Source organism: Halichoeres trimaculatus, unplaced genomic scaffold (genome assembly GCF_033239565.1).
Source record: "Halichoeres trimaculatus isolate MK-OKI-2021-1 unplaced genomic scaffold, fHalTri1.1 fHalTri1_scaffold_5, whole genome shotgun sequence".
NCBI classification, from domain to species: Eukaryota; Metazoa; Chordata; class Actinopteri; order Labriformes; family Labridae; genus Halichoeres; species Halichoeres trimaculatus.
In genome coordinates this window covers 10,621,390-10,640,453 of record NW_027437183.1, presented here as the reverse complement: position 1 = coordinate 10,640,453, position 19,064 = coordinate 10,621,390, and the positions used below count along the sequence as shown (strand labels likewise).

Genomic DNA, 19,064 nt, shown 5'->3' with positions numbered 1-19,064 from the left:
ACTGCTTTGTGTTGATTTGTCAGGTATTTGAGGTGATTTATGCTTGAGTTCTTGTTAAATCTCTTTCAGTCTTTCTTGCTCAACATGATTGCTCTTAATTGCTGTAATGACCGGTGTCTGGGCGGCTTCCAGGTCTCCTTTTACAGAAGGGTGAGCTTGTCTTGTTGTCTGGACAGAGTATCTGGCAACCTTTCCATCGGATGTCGAGTATTTTGGCTTTGTGGTTGGACAACGCTTTGTGACCTGGAGGATGACAGCCTTACCCTGGAAACACTGGACTGAAAGGTATTTGGATGCTGTTGCCAGATGCACAGACAGTCACTCTCATTAACACCTACGAGCAGCCAAACCTGAGCCTCTCCGACCTTTTAGAGGAAGCGGGAGTCACTTGATAAAGCTTAAAAGAAACTCAAATCAGTAATTCCACAATCAAAAGTGTCCATCCTGGCTCAAAGGTAACTCTAAAATCCATTTTTTCTCTGTGTGCTCTGACCGCTGTGCATCTTTAAAGTGTCATTAAAGGGATAAATTGTGCCTGCAGCTGAAAGGACTCACCAGGCCGTTTCAATTAGACCTAGATAAGCTGCATTCTAGCAGAGCTGATTATTGCAGCCCAGCAAACACTGTGGGTTGCTATGCGTGGGTCGTGGGATCAGGGGATCTGGCAATCTTTACAACTTTTAATAAAACTTCAACTGCTGCCAAGAGTATGCCAGCTATTCCCTGAGTTACAGAGACACAACAAAGGCTATTTTCTGATGTATTCTTGGTGTATTCTTCCACATCCACTTTGAAAACGGAGGAATGCAACACTAAACAATCCTCAAAGCCAGGATGTTCACTTTGTCCCCCCAGTACGTTTATCTTGATTTTTTTAGCAAGACTACAGATTTCTATTAGCTCTAAATCATGATTCCCTAATCATCTACAGACATGCTGCAGCCTCCAGTTTCAACCCCTCAGACACAGTTTATCACTCTGCTCTCAGACTCATTACTAGTGATCCCAATGGATCTCATCATTGTGCTCCTTTTAACAAAGTTGGTTTGTGTTCTCTGGCACAAAGATGTGATAAAGCCTTTGTGTTTTTATATCAATCCCTTTAGCATCCCAACAACATCAATGCCCAATGCCCAACCCAAGCTCTGATGCTCCAAAACCTGCAAGTTAACTTTTCATTCGAAAAACCTGCCTGTAATGCTCCTGCCTCAGACTTATGGAAATACATACACAAAACAGTCTCACTTTTAGATATTTGCCTGTTCATAAACAATGATTTAAAACTACATTATCAACACCAGAACTGTTTATTTCTAAATGATATTTCTCAGTATTTGTGGTTGGTTTGGTTGGAGTTGGTAGATGATGCTAAATTAACAAAGTTTGCGTGTTGTCTTATTTCAAACAATAGCGCTACGTAGCTACAAATATATGCATCACCTCACTGATTTGTCTTGGCAAGAGTCATTTCCTTAAAACAGTGGGTGATGGTGCTCATGGGAAATGGTGTCTTTACCCCGGACACTACAGATTCCAGCCAAAGGTTTTGCTGCAAAAAACTGAAATCTCATCAAGTGATTTTGTCTTATTTTTTAGTAGAAAATGTCTTTTGAGACTTAGAATGAGCCGCATTTACCTGACAGTTTTTGAAAAATGTCTTATTTCAAGTTATTTAGAGACAAAAATGAGGTCTGAATTAGGGCTGCACGATTATCGTATTTGCAATCGCAATGTCAGCACATGCAATTACGTAATCGCAAAAGACGATATCGCAATCGCAATTGCAATGTCAGCACATACTATTCAGATTTTTCTCCATGATAACCAAGCAAGTCTGTAGACACATCATGACACAACTGTTTTTAATAAATCGCAAGCACAATCGCAATATTGTCCACCTAATCGCAAATCGCACCTTTTCCCCAAATCGTGCAGCACTAGTCTGAATTGCTTATAACAAGTTTAAAAAAATCTGCCAATAGAACAAGAGAAAAGTGACTTTTATTAAGACAATATTCTAGTTTCTAGCAAATTTTCCCCATTCCATTGGCAATTTTTTTCACTTGTTACAATCCATTCAGACCTAATTTCTGTCCTCGAACAACTTGAAACAAGACACTTTTCCGTACTAATCAGTGGAATGTGGTTCATTGTGGTTTAAGTATGATAAGACAACTTTTACTTTACTTATCAACACAGTCTTTTATTTCCTATACCAAACCTTTGTTGTGCATGTGATCTTTGTGGCTGTCACATTGTCTTTTCTTTCTTTTTTTCATGTAAATTAATTGAAATTCACAGGCAGAATTGATCGTGCTAAAAGTATTCTACAGTCTGTGGTTGACTGGTCAGTTTACCTGGCAGACAGATGGTGTTTACTTGAGGTTAATATCTTCATCTAACTGTCCTAGTGTGAACTCGGGCCTCTTTATCGCCTGATGCTTCTTGGCGTCTCCCCCCTTCCACCAGTCATTAGTTCTTCTTTCCAAGCCAGTGTTTCAGTATAATGATTCATTAATGTTGAATAAATCATACCCAACCTGACTCAGGAGCTCATTCACTGTCTGACTGATCAGCTCGGACAGTTATGACTCATGTTGAAGTCACCCGCAGCCTAAAAATAATCACGTCTGAGAATTTGGGTCAGTCTTAATGTCCAGTTCCTGAAGGGAAGAGGATTAAAGTGTGATACGGAGATTTGTGCAAAATCTGTTTGGTTTTTTCTTTTCTTCCCAAATGGGTCTGCTGTCACCTGCTGAACACGGGAGGTCCTGTTGATAGCTGTGCGTTCACTTGAGAAAAAGAAAGGCTTGACTTCTGCTGTTTCAATACCACCAAGAAAAAAATGTGGTAAATTTGATTGTCTTACTTTCTCCTTGTTTAGGCTCAACAGACACCTTTCCTGTTTTAGCAGAGAAATGTGAAAAGATATTGAAGTGGACAGCTGTGCCTTAGCTGGTAGAGTGGGTCATCTCTTCTTGGCAAAGTGCCCAAAGGAGGACATTGGTAGGTGAAAGTGAAAAAGCCTCAAAGAGTTGGATTTTGAAGTGCCTTTTCTATGAAGCTTGACTTAGAAATCTAATCAAACTGACGAAATATGAGAAAAGGAACCGTTAAACAATGTTTTGATCTGATCTTATCTGTGTTTACTTAAGCTCTAAAGATTTGTGATACAAAGCTCCTCCAGATTGCATGTCATAGTGTTTGTAGTGTATGTTATGGATGCTGATGGGATAGCAGGCCCATCAGTGTATGACAACGCAAGTTCATGATATTACTGACACATGTATGAACTTGAAGTGGACCAGAAAGATGCATTGTAAACTAAGTTAACCATTTGTTTTGCTCAAGTCAGTGAAGTCAGTCATGCTGGAGTCCCAGATCACTCTCGCTACACTTATGCTGTGCTTATGCCGCACTCCCATATCACTCATACCACATTCATACTGCACTCGTGTCGTAATCACGTAGCACTCACGCTGCACTCTCAACTCATTGAAATCACATGAAATGGCTGCACATATGGGAACTTGAAGTCTGTAAATGAAGACCCCTATAAATTTGAGTTGGAGACCCAGTTCTTTGCTGAAGATTCATCAAAGAATTTAGCTCTAGTCTCAAACCAATAATTTGAAGTTTTGCCAACTTAATTTATGAACTGAGACCAGAGATAACTAATTTGAAGTATTTTTGCAGTACAGTAGAATATTTTGTGTTTACTTAAGCAAAAAAAATTACTTTCAGTCCAGTAATTTTAAGTTATAATTTTTACAGTGTGGAGATTGAAGAGTTTATTAAAAATATTCCTTTAACAACCCCAACTCAAAAAAGTTTGGACAAAATAATGAAAATGATAAAGTTGATAAAGAGATGTTCCTTTGATTAGTCTTTGAATATTGGCTCATATGAAGTTTCTGACAATCAAAATTTATTTTTTTACGAGTAAAAACAGCTTCCAGGGGTTTGTAAATTCTTGAAACCCTTTATCCTCCAGATAATGAAATCCCCATGAGCTACGCACTTCACACCAGGGGACATTATTCTGAAAGTATTGAACTTTTTACTGAAGAAGTCTCACAGAAAGATGAACTTCTCCCTACTTGTGTCTTTTTAATACCTTGTCATACCCCCAACCTGTCTGGGTTATGTATCTCTGGGTGTTTGTATGCCCTTACACAACATCTTAAGTGTTTTGTTTACCTTGCCCTAAACTTTTATGAAATAACTTGCTCACATCAATCCAAATGTGAGCTTATATTTTTCATATAAGCTAACATTTTTTTCAGTTTCAACATTTGATATTTAGTCTTCGCATCAGGGTTGAAAATAAAATGCACCTACTTACAGTTACAGTAATGCAACACTTAAACCAGTGGGATTAAGTTAAACTTAAAACACTAAAGAGTCAAATAATAAGAGCAATTCTCACAGAAAAAAATGTTTCAGAGTGATGAAAAGAAACTGTTCTGTGTCAACTTTTACAGAGAGCATGCCGGGTTTTATTAAATGCTTGTGTTGAGAAAAATCTCACTGATATAAATCTGAGTCTAAACACCAGTGGCTTATCAGTTTAGTTGCACATGAATCACACTGCAATGCAGATAGCAGATATCTCTGTGCACACATGTGTATCCGAGATCAGATCAGGTCAGCTGCTCTTACTCCCCCTCCAGCTCCTCTGTCCCGGGTCCTGGTTGTGGACCCTGAGGGGGGTGCAGCTGCAGCCTCTGTGCGCGTGTGTCGTGTGGTGGCCCGGACACCCGAAGTGACGGAGCCTTGTGCTGCAATCTACGTCCGCAGCGTCCGCGGACTGACAGGGCCGGAGGTCCAATGAAAAGCAGCCGACATATTGAGGCTGTCAAATCAAAGCCAAAGAGGAGGAGCTGCGCGGTCGTCGTCTCAATTACGTCATGCACAAACAGCTGGTCGTTGGCAAAAAAATCCTGAAAAAATGTAGACCAGCACAGCGACGGAGAACTGCACCCGGGCTGGAGCCCCTTCACTGAGGATTTTGGCTTTTAACGATGTGGCAGCTGGAGCGCCGGGGCTCAGGATGTAGCCCTCCGAGGCTCCTCTTGCTGGTTTACACCTCTGTGTGCGCGCTCGGAGGTGAGTGTTTCCATCCAGTGTGTGTGGCTGTGTGATTCACGGGGAGCTGTTCCTTTTGTCGAGGTGCTGAAATCCTCCACCAGCGAGAAGCAGCATCGAGTCCAGAGTCCCTGTAACATCCACAGCTGCTGCTGCTCCAACAGAACCGTTTTCATGAGAAGTCTGGCTTCGGTTACGTGACGCATGGGGAAGGTTGCTGTTAATAATGGCACGCGAACACACTGACAGATGCTCCTGTAGGTTGTAAGACAGGATGCTGAGGGGGTGAATGTGGAAAGCCATCAGGTTGGATGATCAGGATGTTGTTGCCTCTGGTTGTTTGTCGTTGTTTTGATTTGTTACAGGAGGTGGAGACAAGTTGGCATGATTCAAACAGAAGCAGAGAGTTGAGTTTACCCTCAGTGTTTCTTGTTTTATACACAGCCTAACTGAATACTGAGTTCAATGAAAAATGTCATCTGAAAATGTGACAACTTAAGCCAAATCATAAAAATCTTTTTAACTTAATCTTGTTTTGTTGAAGGATACACTCAGAAAGTAGAGTATCTTCTTTCTGTCTTTCTTTCTTCAGGCAGACACAAAGAGTGTTTTTCTTAAGTCCCATCCTCAATGATACCTCTGCTGCTTCAACACAGAAGCGTGAAACAAAAAAACCTCAGCTGTAAATTGTGGGACAGTAATGAAACCTTACCCTACAGCACACCTTGTACCAGCTGTGGTCATGGAACAGCTCAAAGGTCCGTCTCAGGATGTTGCAGTCCCCTGACAGGACTTGTTGCTGTTTTGCTCCATCAGTTCTGACAAATCTTAAAGCCTTGGATGAAGTCAGAACGATCAATTTTCTGTCTCTAAGCTCTTGTTGCAGACTTACTGGGGATGTTTTTTTTGTCGTTTATGTCACAAAGAAGAGGAATAAAGTGGTGTTATTAAGAGGGAAAATGCAGGACTGGGGTTTGTGAAAAAGGAAGGATTGTTGTTTTGATGGGTCATTTTCTTTGTTCAGCTGGAAGTCAGTTTATCCACTCGAGATGAGAATGATGCTCCGTGTTGTATTGATCTGTTAGTGTTTCACGTGACAGCTCTATTGTTGACGTCTTTGTGGTTGGAAGAAGAAGGTTCATAGTTTTCACGAATGTGTTCGATTTTTTTGTTCTGTTCGAGGCTGCGAGGAGCACAAAGCAGATGATTCCCTGAGTGAGATGTATACATAAATCACCCTTTCTTCTTTGTTATTACACATTTCCCTTTTTTTTTACATCTGTTTCATGTTAGTAGAGGAGGCATTGTGGTGTGTCCCTCCATAGAAATATAAAGTGTAAAGAGGATCCAGCTCAGCGTTCAAGGCTGAATCTGTACTTGAGATGACAAAAAGCAGGATTATGTCTGTATTAAGCCTCTCACAGAGTAAAACAGTGGTTAGGAGGTGCTCATTGAAGAGATTACTGAATTCAGAGTTGTGCTGTAAGAAAGCCTGTAAGCATTCTGCAGTTTTTATCTCCAAATGAGAATGCCTTTATTTAGCTGGCAAACAAACAAACATATTTAGATCAATTGGCAGCTCTACACCTTCACAATAAGTGCAGTTGGAGTGTGAAGGCTGGTTTCACACTGAGATCTGAGCTGGTGGATTTTTTGTTTCATTTGCAGAATGTTTTTGTTTTTTTTTCTTTGCACAGCGGGGATATGAAAATAGATATGCAAATGTTTTATTCAAATTAATGACTTAGCATGTGGGTTTCAGACTTGTTTTTCAGTTTGTGATAACAAGCTAAGGGCTGATATGTATGAAATGTACCATGTCTTGACAATTGATTGTGACTGTTTCCACCACATGTATATTTATAAGATTCATAAAGATCAATTATGGACTGATTAATGTGTCAAAACACAGGCTGTGCAGTTACCATTTAATGTTTTTTTTTTTTTTTACATTTAAAAAGCAGTGATGTTAAAGAAACCTTTGCATGAATGCAGACAGGTGTGTGGGAAGATAAATGGCTGAGATGTAGTCCAGTCTTTGGAGACCTGGCCTAGGCACTGGAGGGTCATCAGAGTAGATCAAAGAGTGGAAGTTGGGGTGGCGGGTGAAGAGGTACGCTTCAGCAAAAACCTCAAAGCACCTGAGTTTATAAACTGAACTCTCTCCGTAGTATGTTTTCTTCTTTCCCTTTTAGCTAAGCAGCCTTTGTTGCTAATTTTGATATAACAAAACAGCTAATTAGACCATTCATGCCTCACTCATTTTTGTTTTGTTAACCCTTTGTGCAAAGCTATGATGAATTGCAAACTGCACCACATTGTTGGTTAAGCTGTTGAAGGAAGATTTTCCCTTTCTTGAATATCGGAGGCATTCTATGAAACCGAGGAAAGTACAGCTACAAAAAAAGAAAGCACACACTAATAGCAAAGTTTTAAAACAAACATTTTGTTATAAAGATACACTTTTGAGACAAATGTCTGAGTTGTTTTTCTGGAATATAAACACTGACCTGCTGATTAGTCTGAAAGGTAAAATTGAGATAAGTATAGGCAGAGCTAGCAGTAACAATCTCCTCATTGGTCATGTGCTGGTTACACATCGCTCCAGTTAAGTGGTTATATTCCAGTTCAATCAAACGCAAGCTTTACACAACTCTGTCTCCATTTCGATCATATTTGCCAGACCTCAGTGCGCAATATGGTGCTAGCTGTTGTCTGTGTTTGTTTACATCCATGTAGTAGAGATTTGTGGCAGTAACCTTTGACTTGCTTTCAAAAAAACACAACACCTACATTTCGAGCCTTCATTAATAAAAATGTGAATAATTTGTTGATCCCTTAGCAAAGGTGATGACCTCTAAATGTTCCCATTCCTGATTTTTTATATTGCTGGAATGTTATTTTCTTGGTTTTTTGCCCCCAGTTACATTTTAAGACCCTTACGAGTGTAAACCACAGCTTTTTCGGATGCTGTGCAGCTGTAAATGTTGACCTTCTTGTCCGTGAGGTCATGATAATGAATTAAAGGTCTAAGGTCAGTGAGGTTGTCAGTTCAGCCTGAAGTACAAGCTGCTAAACAGGACAAAGATTTATTCTGAATGCTGTTGTCGGGGTCCAAAACGAGTCTAGTATCTTGACCTCAAGGAGGTTTTGTTGCTTGTGTTTCTCTTTAATCAGTCACGCGGAGCATACTGTATCAGCAGTATTGGTGCCTCAGTCAATAACACTTCTATCAGTGACATGTGACCAGTTCTCCTCCCTGCCATTAAGGGCAAAGACGACCCTTCATGTGAGAGTCGCTCACACGCTCCACAGATAGAGCACCAGAGGAAGGAAAGAATGAGAGTAAAATCTTGACTGGGAGCTTTTTGTGTGTTCAGGCTTTACCTCCTGACAGCAAGATTGCTTCATTCTTCTGTCTCTCTGCCTCCTTATTCTGCGCCTTTAGTATTCAAGGTTGCTTCCATAGGTGAGAGGCAGCGCGAGCTTCGAGGGCTGGTAATAGCGTGGGGGGAGAAGAGCAGAACAGAGCCATTTTTCTCTTCTTCCCTGACGCACATTGGAACATAATGCACATTGAAGAAAAGCTTTTTGGCTTCACACATCCACGTCACAGCACCCCTGTCACTGTAGAGGCCACTTGGTTTTCTTTACTCTGTGCCATCATCAAGGTGAAAAGAGGCAGCAGTAATAAAAAAGAAGGTGTAAATGACAGCATTAACACAGTGAGCTCGCTTACTGCCTCGCTATAACTCCTGGATGGATTGGACCCTTGCTGTTAAAGTGGCACAGACTGTTCATTGCAGCCTTGGAACTGTTGTGTGAAATGTACTATTTTTGTACAAATTATAGTTGAGATTAATTATCCCTTACACAAGAAAAAAGCAGTGAAAGACATCGCCCCAGGTATCCGAGGTACAGATGGTGGAAATGGTTATAAAACAGAGGAAGGTTTGTGTGACAAATGGAAAACATTCTCCTCGAGTAAAACATCAAAGTGCCTCCACATTGTTCCTGTGAAATACCGCTGCCATCTTTCTTATCTACTTGTTTGCAGTCTAGATAACTCTTATCTAACAGATTCAATATGTTCCAGTTTAGCAATTATGTGACTCACACACAATTTCCCCCAGATTTTGCCCACCTGCTGTGTGTGCTGGATGCCAGCAAAGCTCATGTAGGTAATATGAGAGATTACACCTGTCACTTGTTCTGCAGCTTTTATATGCAGAGCCTTCGGTGGATGTAATCCAAGGATTTAACATCATGCAGGACGTGAGTGAGCCTGCATACATACATGCATCTCACTCGGCTGCTTTAAAAGGAGCTGAAGTCTGTGATCACATATTTAGATGATCTGGCTCTTCAAAAAACAGTTGGTGGGGTTCAAGGAGAGGCTTGTCTGCATGGGATGAGATGGAGTCTGTTTGTGCCTTCATTCTTCTGGGAGACGTTAGGATTTAGTTTTTCAAAGCAAAAGTCGTAACTTCTATTTCACAAAACAGCACTGAAGTGTTTCCTTAACTGTTTTAAACATACTCTAGATCAGGGCTATTCAATAAGAAATTTGGTCGGGCCAAATTTTCAGACGAAGGACACCAGCTGGGCCACACATTTATAGCAGCAAAGTGAAGCTGCTGTGGCCCTTTCCTGCGCTATGCAAGTCTGCTTTATTGTAGTGCAGCTCCAGTCGTAAGGTGCTGTCAAACTCTGAATTTTAGCGGCCCCCTCATGAGATCCCTCGGGGGAGTTTGTCCAAAACGCGACATGTTTTTTAGTGTGGTGTCTTCTGACATTACAATCTTTCAGCATTGCATCTCACTTGTTGCAGAGCAAACCAATATATATCCTTCAAGTGAATTTTTAAGACTAAGATTTAATTTTGACAGAAATGAATGTATCTTTTGTAAAAATGAAGTGGAAACCATGTCATATTTTTTATGAATGTAAATGTGTTCGAAACTTTTGGTCCCAGATCCAGCTATGGTTGAAGAGAAAGAATATACCAATTAAATTAGAATCACATGTAGATATTTGGTATTTTGGTTTTGGAAAACCAATCAGACAACTTGCTGGTTAATGTAATCCTTATACTGGCAAAACATTACATACATAACTCTAAATTTTTCAAAATTTTTCTAAATCAAATACAAAATTATAATGTAATTGACCCTTGAATTGAATAAATGTTTTTTTCTTTTTTTTTCCTCCTTAATTTATTTATTTCTTTATTAACTATACACTGTTCTGTATAATGTTTGCTTAATTTTACCTTTCCTACTCAACCGAAGGTTCACAATGTGATTGGATATGATCTGTTATGTGCCTTACAGTTTGTAACTAAAAATATATCAATAAAAAAAAAATGTTGCAGAGCAAACACATTGGTTTGGTTTCTGGACTGGATGGTGAAAAAAATAAATACTTTCCAGTCCACCCAAGATTAAATTGACGATTTTCCTTGCTAATTTTTTTTTGTTTTAAGGTACACAGACATGCTATTTTCACTGCTAATGCTTAATGGCACAATGCATTGAGTTATTTAATAGGTTACGATAGGTGTTGCAGTCAATATTTGTAATAACATTGGAATTTTTGTAAGAACTTGTCAGAATTAGTAAAAGATGGCAGCCTCTTTCGGGCCACTTGGGGGTTACTTTTTAGTTATTATTCATTACCCAGCTTTCTTACTTATTTTCTAGGTGTGTAAGATGCTTGATTCTGATTGGTCAAAACCCACTGACAACCCCGGTTATTACCTTTCAGTATCTTGGGCTAACTCAACCCCGTCTGCTTTTTTCTAAGAAAAAAAAAAGCCTGCAAAACAATTTACACCTCCTAAACATTTTACCATCAGCGTATCCCACTGAGCATGTCAACTAAATATAGGCCTAGGTGCAACTTTCATGCCCTAAATAAGAATATATTATGTATTACTTATTTATACATCCTTAAATATTTCAGAGCCTGCTTTTCTGCTTCCCACAGATTGCCTTTTTGTGACTGAATACTTCACCCGCACGCCTCGTAAGCTGAATGCTTTCAACTCCTTTGCGAGTGTGGAACTGTTCCACTTCAATGTGCCTGATGACACCATGATGGCCGTATGGAACCTCATCACCTTCAAGGAGCAAGGTGGCACGTTTGGAGACAGCTGCCCCAACCGCAATGTGACTGTGTAAGACACTGAGTTCTCTTCCCTTAAAACTGTGTTTAATTCAAACACTCTCTTTTGTTCTTCTTCTGTTGTCACATTTAAAAGCTACAGTCTGCTAATTTTTTATAGGTGTTTATTACATTTTTCAGCAGCTGGTTAACAGTGAGCTGCATCACCTATCTGCCATGTTTGACGTATGGACTGAGTGCTGTTGAAGCATTAGCTGCATTAAGCTTTTAATTTAACCTGTCTATTTTTATCCCAGCAATGAGCAAAGAGCTGCTTTCTCAGGTGGCTCCTCTGTGTCTCTGTGATATTGTGATTGATGTGAGCATGGTTATCACTTTGAAATGTGTTGGCTAGATTATTAATGTTTGAATCTGAATTTTTCACATTTGAAATAGAACCAACCATCTGTGCTCAGACTGTCAGCTGTTCCTGTGGGTGAATTTTATATCTTAGCAGATGCTGCTGTTGTTTATGAAAATATTAGGACTGAGGATTGTGTTTTGGCTCTTTGTGAAACAGGTACTTCAGGTCCGGGGCTCCTCCAGTAATAAATCCTCTGTACACCCGCTTCCCTCGGGATACAGTCGTCCCAGGATCCTTTGCAGTAACTCTCACCTGGACTCTTCCAAACCGTACAACAGGAGCATTCAATGTAACCAGCCCGCTCCCTGGAGACTGGTTCCTGGCAGCACATTTACCCAAGGATGAAGGCAAGATCTCAGTCAAGGTGAGCCACGAATAAATGTCATTCTTTCATTTTGATATCAAAATATGAACATTTTTCAGTAAAACTCATGGTACAATAACTTTCAAGTGGGAATCATCAGCAGCGTTGACTGTGAATTTTCACCTTTTGTCACAGTAACTGTCAAATGCAGGATATGTGATTTTGCAGAAAGTTGAGAAATTTCACATCATTGTAGAAAGACTTTGGGCAAAAAAACTCAACAAAATACAACAACACAGCGAGAGTAGTCGACACTAGATTGGTTTCATGTTAGTAACAGCATAAAGGGCAAAATGACAACACCCAATGTTTGCAAAGATATTTCACTCTTGATTAGGGATGTTTCTGAGGCTGTGAATGTCTTTGACATATAAAGAGGAATTTTAAATTCTGCATACATTACTTCCTGAAAGTAAGAAAACAGTAAAATTGAGAAAAATATACTTTCATAAGGCTAAACACAGGATTAAAAAAAACCTGCTGGTAAACAATGCCAGATTGGTGGGCAGAGTGTAGCTAACATCAGCAGAACTTGAACCGTCTGTCTTCCTTGCAGGCTGTTTATGCTTTTACTGAATATGAGCAAGAAGAAATATTGGTAATAAACTAAAAGAGGGAAGAAAAAAATGAAATATTGGAACAATGTGGGATGCAGTGTGAATTATTTAAATACATGACATGATATATCAGGGGTCACCAGCCTTGTTGAGACTGAGGGCTACCTCATGGGAAATGAGGAGTACGATGGGCTGCTTATCTGATACAACCTTCCTGAACAAAACTACACAGCTCATTATTTAATAAACAATAATAGTCAGAGCAGTACTACTATGTGAAGAGACTGCTCACATGTCAATGTTAATTATTCCATGCATATTATTAATGATTCACACAACAATGATGGTAGGAAACATAACAGTTTCTGGAAGGAGCTCCTCCTGTTTTTTTGGAACGTGCCTTTTGGGCGCCATTATATAGTGGTTCGTCCCTGCAATATATTGAAGAAAAGCATTTAGTGCAAAGTGCTTATCCCCTTTGCACTAAATGCTTCATCTGAAAATTCTTGTCCAGATTAGCTTTAGCTTTGCAAAGTCAGATTATTGCATTGACAGTTTACTGTGCAGGTCTAAACTGGACTGTTTTAAGAATTCTTTACAGAGATAGTGGATGTAAATAAGTGTCAGAGCTGATACCGATGTTTGAAATAACAATTTAGAGGATAGCCATTTCTACCGTCAGTGTTGTTCATTACCTTGTAGAGGTCCTCCATGTCTGTTTTTCAAATGAGCAGTTGCTAGCAGTCCCTCCTCTTGAAATGTCACTGGAACATACCCGACAAACGTCATGCTGCTGATCTCTCTCAGAGACGATGTAATACTTCCACACTGCTGACATTTTCTTTGAAGTTTCACCATGACAGCAAATCATGTGCACACAGCACCATTTGCTCTCTTATGTAACACCAGAGTTCATTCAACAGGTGACTTTTCAGCCCAGTAAAAATAACCTCTTCTCAGAATAAGCAGGAGGGTAGTTTGCAAGAAACTGATGAGATATCACAGATAAACATCAGCTACTTACATTGATGCATCGCCATTGGATGAGGTTTGTCAGTAGTGCTGATAATAGCTGATGCTGACGTTAAGCTGATACATCCTTGATAGAAACACAGATTTGGAAACACCTGGCATCAGTGGTGTGGAAATACTTTTCTAGATCAAACCTCAAAAGAACTACAGCTACCTGTTTTCAAATTCACAGAAACTTGTGAGATGAGTAAGCACAAGGACACATTGCTGGAACAAAAAAGGAATGCACTAGATACAGAGTGGAAATGATGCCCTGCTTGTAGTACAAAGCCGAAAAGTGAGGGGACCGTTTTAGTCTTTACGATAATTTTTTTTTCATGACTATTTAGCCAGTAGTCCAGGAAATGTGTAAGACAGAACCAAACAGTCTCACCAACACAACCAAGATGAGAGCAGGAGCTGCATGTGGGAAAATCTCACCCAGCCTGAGCTGTTTAAAGCAGCCAAATGGGAGCTTTGATCTCTGCTTTGTTATACATCATTCTGTAATAGAGACTGGTAAAACGGAATCTTATTAATGTGAAAGTGTTACGTAATGTATCTTAAATGAGATCTACATCCAACACATTTTCTTCATGGTTACTTAGCTGGGAAATGATGTAAGTATCTGCTGGGATTAGTATGCCGGCTCGTGCTGCAGAGCTCAAAGAGGCAGAACAGAGTCAGAGTTTTTCCTTCATCTCGTCACGTTTTCTGATTTGGCCACATAAACACCTGCTGATTTTCATTTCAGGTAATTGGTATGTCGCTGACGTGGAGTTCAGTTGTGCTTCTTTTGTGATTTCCTCTGGCAGGAAAAAGGTGTAGCTGGAATACACAACAATCAAAAGTATCATCAAGAGTTGCTGTCAAAATTGCATGTTTAAAAAAAATGGCTTTGCTTTTGGCAGCAGCTAGAATAAAAGCTGCTGTGGCTAAAATGTGACCCTCCTCCATCGAGGCACTGTGAAGATGAAAATAACACACCTATTTCAAATTATGCCCTCTGAAGCCATTCTCTGGCATCCAAGATGTGATGTTTTCATTTCAGAGAGAAAACACGGGGAGGAAGGAATGCAAGCAAAACAGGGAGAATACAGACTGCGTTTGTAGAGATCTGGAGTCAAACGCTGAACTAAGCTCACTGAATATTTAACAAAGGAAGGAGAAGAAGCTCATAATTCGGTGACTTTTTATTTTCTGACATTTCATAAATACTTGTGGGAATGTTATGAATACTGTGCGCCTCCTGTGGACAAAGTGGTACGTCTGTTCATGAACCAACAGTCTTTTCATTCCAAAATGTCATTCTGCTGTCATTAAAAGTCAAATCTGTCACTCACTCATTTACGGTATTCCCTATGAAAAATATAAACAAAGGCTGTTTTGGCGATGCCTTCGTCTGACACCTACGCCATGACAGCAGTTCCAGGCTTTAGAAATAAGCAAATAGAAATGATCATTTTTGCTGCTGATGGTCTTGTTTGCTTTTGTAGGTCATAAAGAGGCATCAGTGTGGCGCTCAGTCTGTTTCATTGGCAGCTAAAAGCTCGGGCAGAGACAGACTTTTGGCCTAATGGTAGTTTCATTTACTTCGGAGGTTGGATGTTGGAGCTGTTATTAGAGCAGTTGTTTAGCCATTAGCTCCTGTTGTTGTTGGCATTGTTTGCTAATACAGGCAATGACAACAGACAATGTGATAGTTTGTCTGGAAAAGCAACATTTCAACAGTAACACTAACATTAATGCTGTCAAATAATTATCATTTTTTACCAGATTAGTCACAAGATTGCTGTGGAGTGATTTTAATTAATCACAATTAAATATCATCCAGTTTTAATCTCTGTTAATTGTGTTCCATTGTGCATAGGCAAACAGACTCAAGAAGGAATATATATATATATATATATATATATATATATATATATATATATATATATATATATATATATATATATATATATATATATATATATATATTCATATACTTAATGTGTTAATTAAACACCTGTAAATTTTCAGTTTTGTGTTGTGGTTCTAGATGGAGCCTCATACAATGTGTGTTGAGAGGCAACTTGCAAAACTTTTGTGATGCCAGTGTCCTCCTGATGATAATAATGGGTCTGTAGTTTGTGGCATTCCACTTGGTAATTGTATCAGTCAATTTGTCCAAGGTAGACTTACTGAGAGCCTGATGTTTAAGGATGGGTACCTTTCACATTTGAAACAATAGGGTACCCATGCCCTGCGCCTTGCAATTGGTACTGGTACTCAATGGTACTCAACGGTACTAATTTTTGGTATTTTTTTGTGTTTTTGTGTTACAAAATATCAATTTGTTTAATAATTAAGTAAAAAAAAAAACAATTTAACATATTTATTTTTTGACATATAAACTTGTAATGCTGTGTTCTTGTCCAGCATGGAAAATCACCTATTCTTCCATTCCCTCACAGTCACAAGGATGCATTCAGGTACCTGCACATGGTACCTTTTGATTTTATGTGAATCGGTACTCAGTACTTTTGACAGAATTCAGTCTGTACCTATAAAAGTATCTTATTTGGTACCCATCCCTACTGATATTCCTTGAGGATGTTTTTTTTTTTTTTTTTGCAAGCTGGGCAATGTTCTAGCAATGTGCTAGCCAGTGTGTGGAGAATCTCCAGCTAACTTATGCTTCACATTAATGTGGTCTTTTAAGCTGGAAGTGCTTCAATGAAAAGAAAACTCCTCCCTGCAGAGTGTGCATAATATTTTATGTTGGTCGATTGTTCCCTCTTGGGTTTTTGTTGTTGTTGTTGTTGTTGTTGTTATTTTTTGTTTGTTTTACTCAAATTTCCCATCGAGAGGGCCAATGTGCTATTTAGCTACCAGACCAACTGCCATTTGCACATGCTGGGCAGAGGCATGTGCGCTATGTGTGGCGTTTACTCTACATGGACAAACTGCCTAAAATGAACTGCCAGCGACATCTCAGGGATTTTGAGTCATTCTGCGCTACAGATGGGTTAATTATGTTTAAATGTTTAATTAGATTAATCATGATGGTGGCTTAATCCGTCTTAATGCATTAGTTTGACAGCCTTAAATAATATAAGTTAACAGCATATCTATGTTGACTCTGGTGTTGAATCTCAGGCTGAAACACAGAGAGATGTCAGAGTGAGTGGGCTGCTGACATCTAAAGCTGTTGAAGGTTTATGCCTTGCTCGAAGGCATCTTGGCAGTTCCCAAAAAGTGAACTGGCTCCATTCCAGCTACTAGCTCCAGCTAGCCAAATTCCTAGACCTGGTTTGCAGCTAGATTCAGTGACCCTCTGGTTTCCAAGCCAAAGTCCAATGAACTGAGCTACACTTCATATCATAAAATGGCACGGTGGTTTGTCTGTGTCGTGTAATTGCTTCACCGTATCACTGTTGACTGTCAGAACAATAAAGCTACTAAATCTGCAATTAATTTTTTTTTACACATAATTAACAAATTAAAATGCATTTTTCCCATTGGTTTTGTAAACAAAAAGAATGTGGGTATTTAAGACCAAATATATAACAAGTAAGCCAAAAACCAACAACCCCTAATTAACAATCTGATGCTGTTTTGTATAATTCTGCAATAAATAACCTTACCTGGCTCTGTACCTGAGCTTTAAAAGTAAACAGTGAAGTATCCACTTGTGTCTGATTAGTGTGTGTAAATAGTATTCAAAGTATAACACACAGTAAAATGCAACTCAACTAATTACAGACTCAGAGATGATTATAAAGTTCAATAAAGCTGCACAGAAGCGCTCAGGGTTGCATTCATTGCTGCAACATTGCAAACGATTGCATTAGATTGCTCAGGTGTAACTAATGAAATAGAAACTTATTTTATGCCCCAGAGTTTTCCTTAAAATTGTATTTTCTCAGTGCGTCATTCTGTCTGAAGGAGCTAAATAAAGCAATTAGTCAAGGTTTCAATGGGGAGTTTCAGTGCACTATAGCCTAAATAGATTTTCAGAGGCTTAAGCATCCTGCCAAGACTGAAATTCTGGAGGAAGTAAATTAATGCCTATATCTTTCTTGGCATGAAGATTGTTAAATTTAAAGCTACTGAACGTCATCAAAAGCTGTCTGCAGTTATAATGTAAAAACATTGGCCTTCAAAATCCCATTCTAGCTCCACGTTAATTAAAACCTAATTTGCTCGACATGACGCATGTGCAGGTCCGACTGACAGGCTGTAATAAATCAAAGGGTCACCTCAGCAGCTCCCAGACTAATGCCACATGTCACAGTAATTGTGCCTGGAGCAGGAAGGGTTGGGGGCTTTTTGACAGAAATGAAGGGGCTCATTTGGCATTCACACCTGTCCCTTTGAATCAGGTGCAGAAGGCTCCGGCTCCTTTCTAAAACAAATTTCACAGCAGATCATGCGCAGGAACAATTCACGGCCTCCTGCCTCTCAGTCGTTCCGTCTGCTCGGCTCATCTCACAGAGTAATGCACATCAAGCATTAATGGTTCAGAACAACACGAGTGAAATAGTGGGTGCATGTTACGCTGTGTGGCAGTCAGAGTGAGGACAGAGTGATATTAATCCAGCAGGGCGACAGACTTTGTGCACACAGCCCATTAGGATTTCCAGCCAGTCTGCGTGATATCTAATCTCCTCTTCACCGGCTTTTAAGAAATATTGCTGAGTTAACCACTAAAATACCATCTGAGCCCCTGCTGTGTATCTGTGCAGGGTCTGTCTGAGGAATGCCAGTATCTGTTCCAGCCTCAGCTCATCGTCCAGAGGCTGATCGGGATTTCGGTGCTTTACCCAGGATACTTCATCGACCAGATGATCCCTGCCCATAACAGATCTGCACTTTACAAGTAAGTGCTCCCAAAAAATAAAAGTCAGGGGGTGCTGGCTTCGAAATCACACACCCTTTTGTGTAAAAATAAACTTTAATTTCACAACCTTAGTCCACCCATTCATCTGTATCTTAAGTTATGATTTTCTTACAGTTTTCTTCATAAGCTTACCTCAGATTTTCAATTTCAGAATGATGAAATTTTCAGGTGTGTGCTTCTGGTCTTTGCCCCTGTATTAATTCTCTCTCTCTGGAAGTCACCTTAATATTGTGAGCTAAAAGTAATATGATATTTGGGGGGTTGTTTTAATTCCTCCACCTTCTGTTGAAACAGTTTTATTAAAACAAATGATGCAAAGGGTATTGAAATGTTACCTCATTAGTTTCTTTACATATGAAGTAAGTTTATCACTCAGTTTTTGGTCTCTATTGTGTGGATATGATATGTTAACTTTTTGATTTAAAAGGGCTGTGAGGAGTTAGAAATTGATCTTGAAAGCCTCCCTTTTAGAAATATACCTGATCATAATCCACACTTTAAAATGAGAGTATCAGCACCAATATTAAAGGTTACAGGTTATTTTGAATTGCTACTTTTTAGCTTCCAGTTCGAGTTGTCCAGGAGTCTGGATCGATCTATGGCAGGTTTAGTTCTCTATGACAACACCAC

The 19,064-nt window shown here is 39.5% G+C and overlaps 1 protein-coding gene across 2 annotated transcripts in view; it reads left to right on the top strand.

Moving 5' to 3' along the window:
- Positions 1-176: 176 nt before the first annotated feature.
- Positions 177-19,064, top strand: part of tmem8b (transmembrane protein 8B) — a 71,074-nt gene continuing 52,186 nt past the window's right edge. The window contains exons 1-4 of one of the 2 annotated variants that reach the window (XM_074670874.1): positions 177-285; positions 11,077-11,266; positions 11,774-11,981; positions 18,280-18,413. In XM_074670874.1, the coding sequence (XP_074526975.1) occupies positions 11,184-11,266; positions 11,774-11,981; positions 18,280-18,413 (425 nt within the window). In that variant the 5' untranslated portion in view covers positions 177-285; positions 11,077-11,183. Of the gene's footprint in view, positions 286-4,901; positions 5,110-11,076; positions 11,267-11,773; positions 11,982-18,279; positions 18,414-19,064 lie in introns of those variants that run through there. The other variant, XM_074670873.1, reaches the window with a different exon arrangement.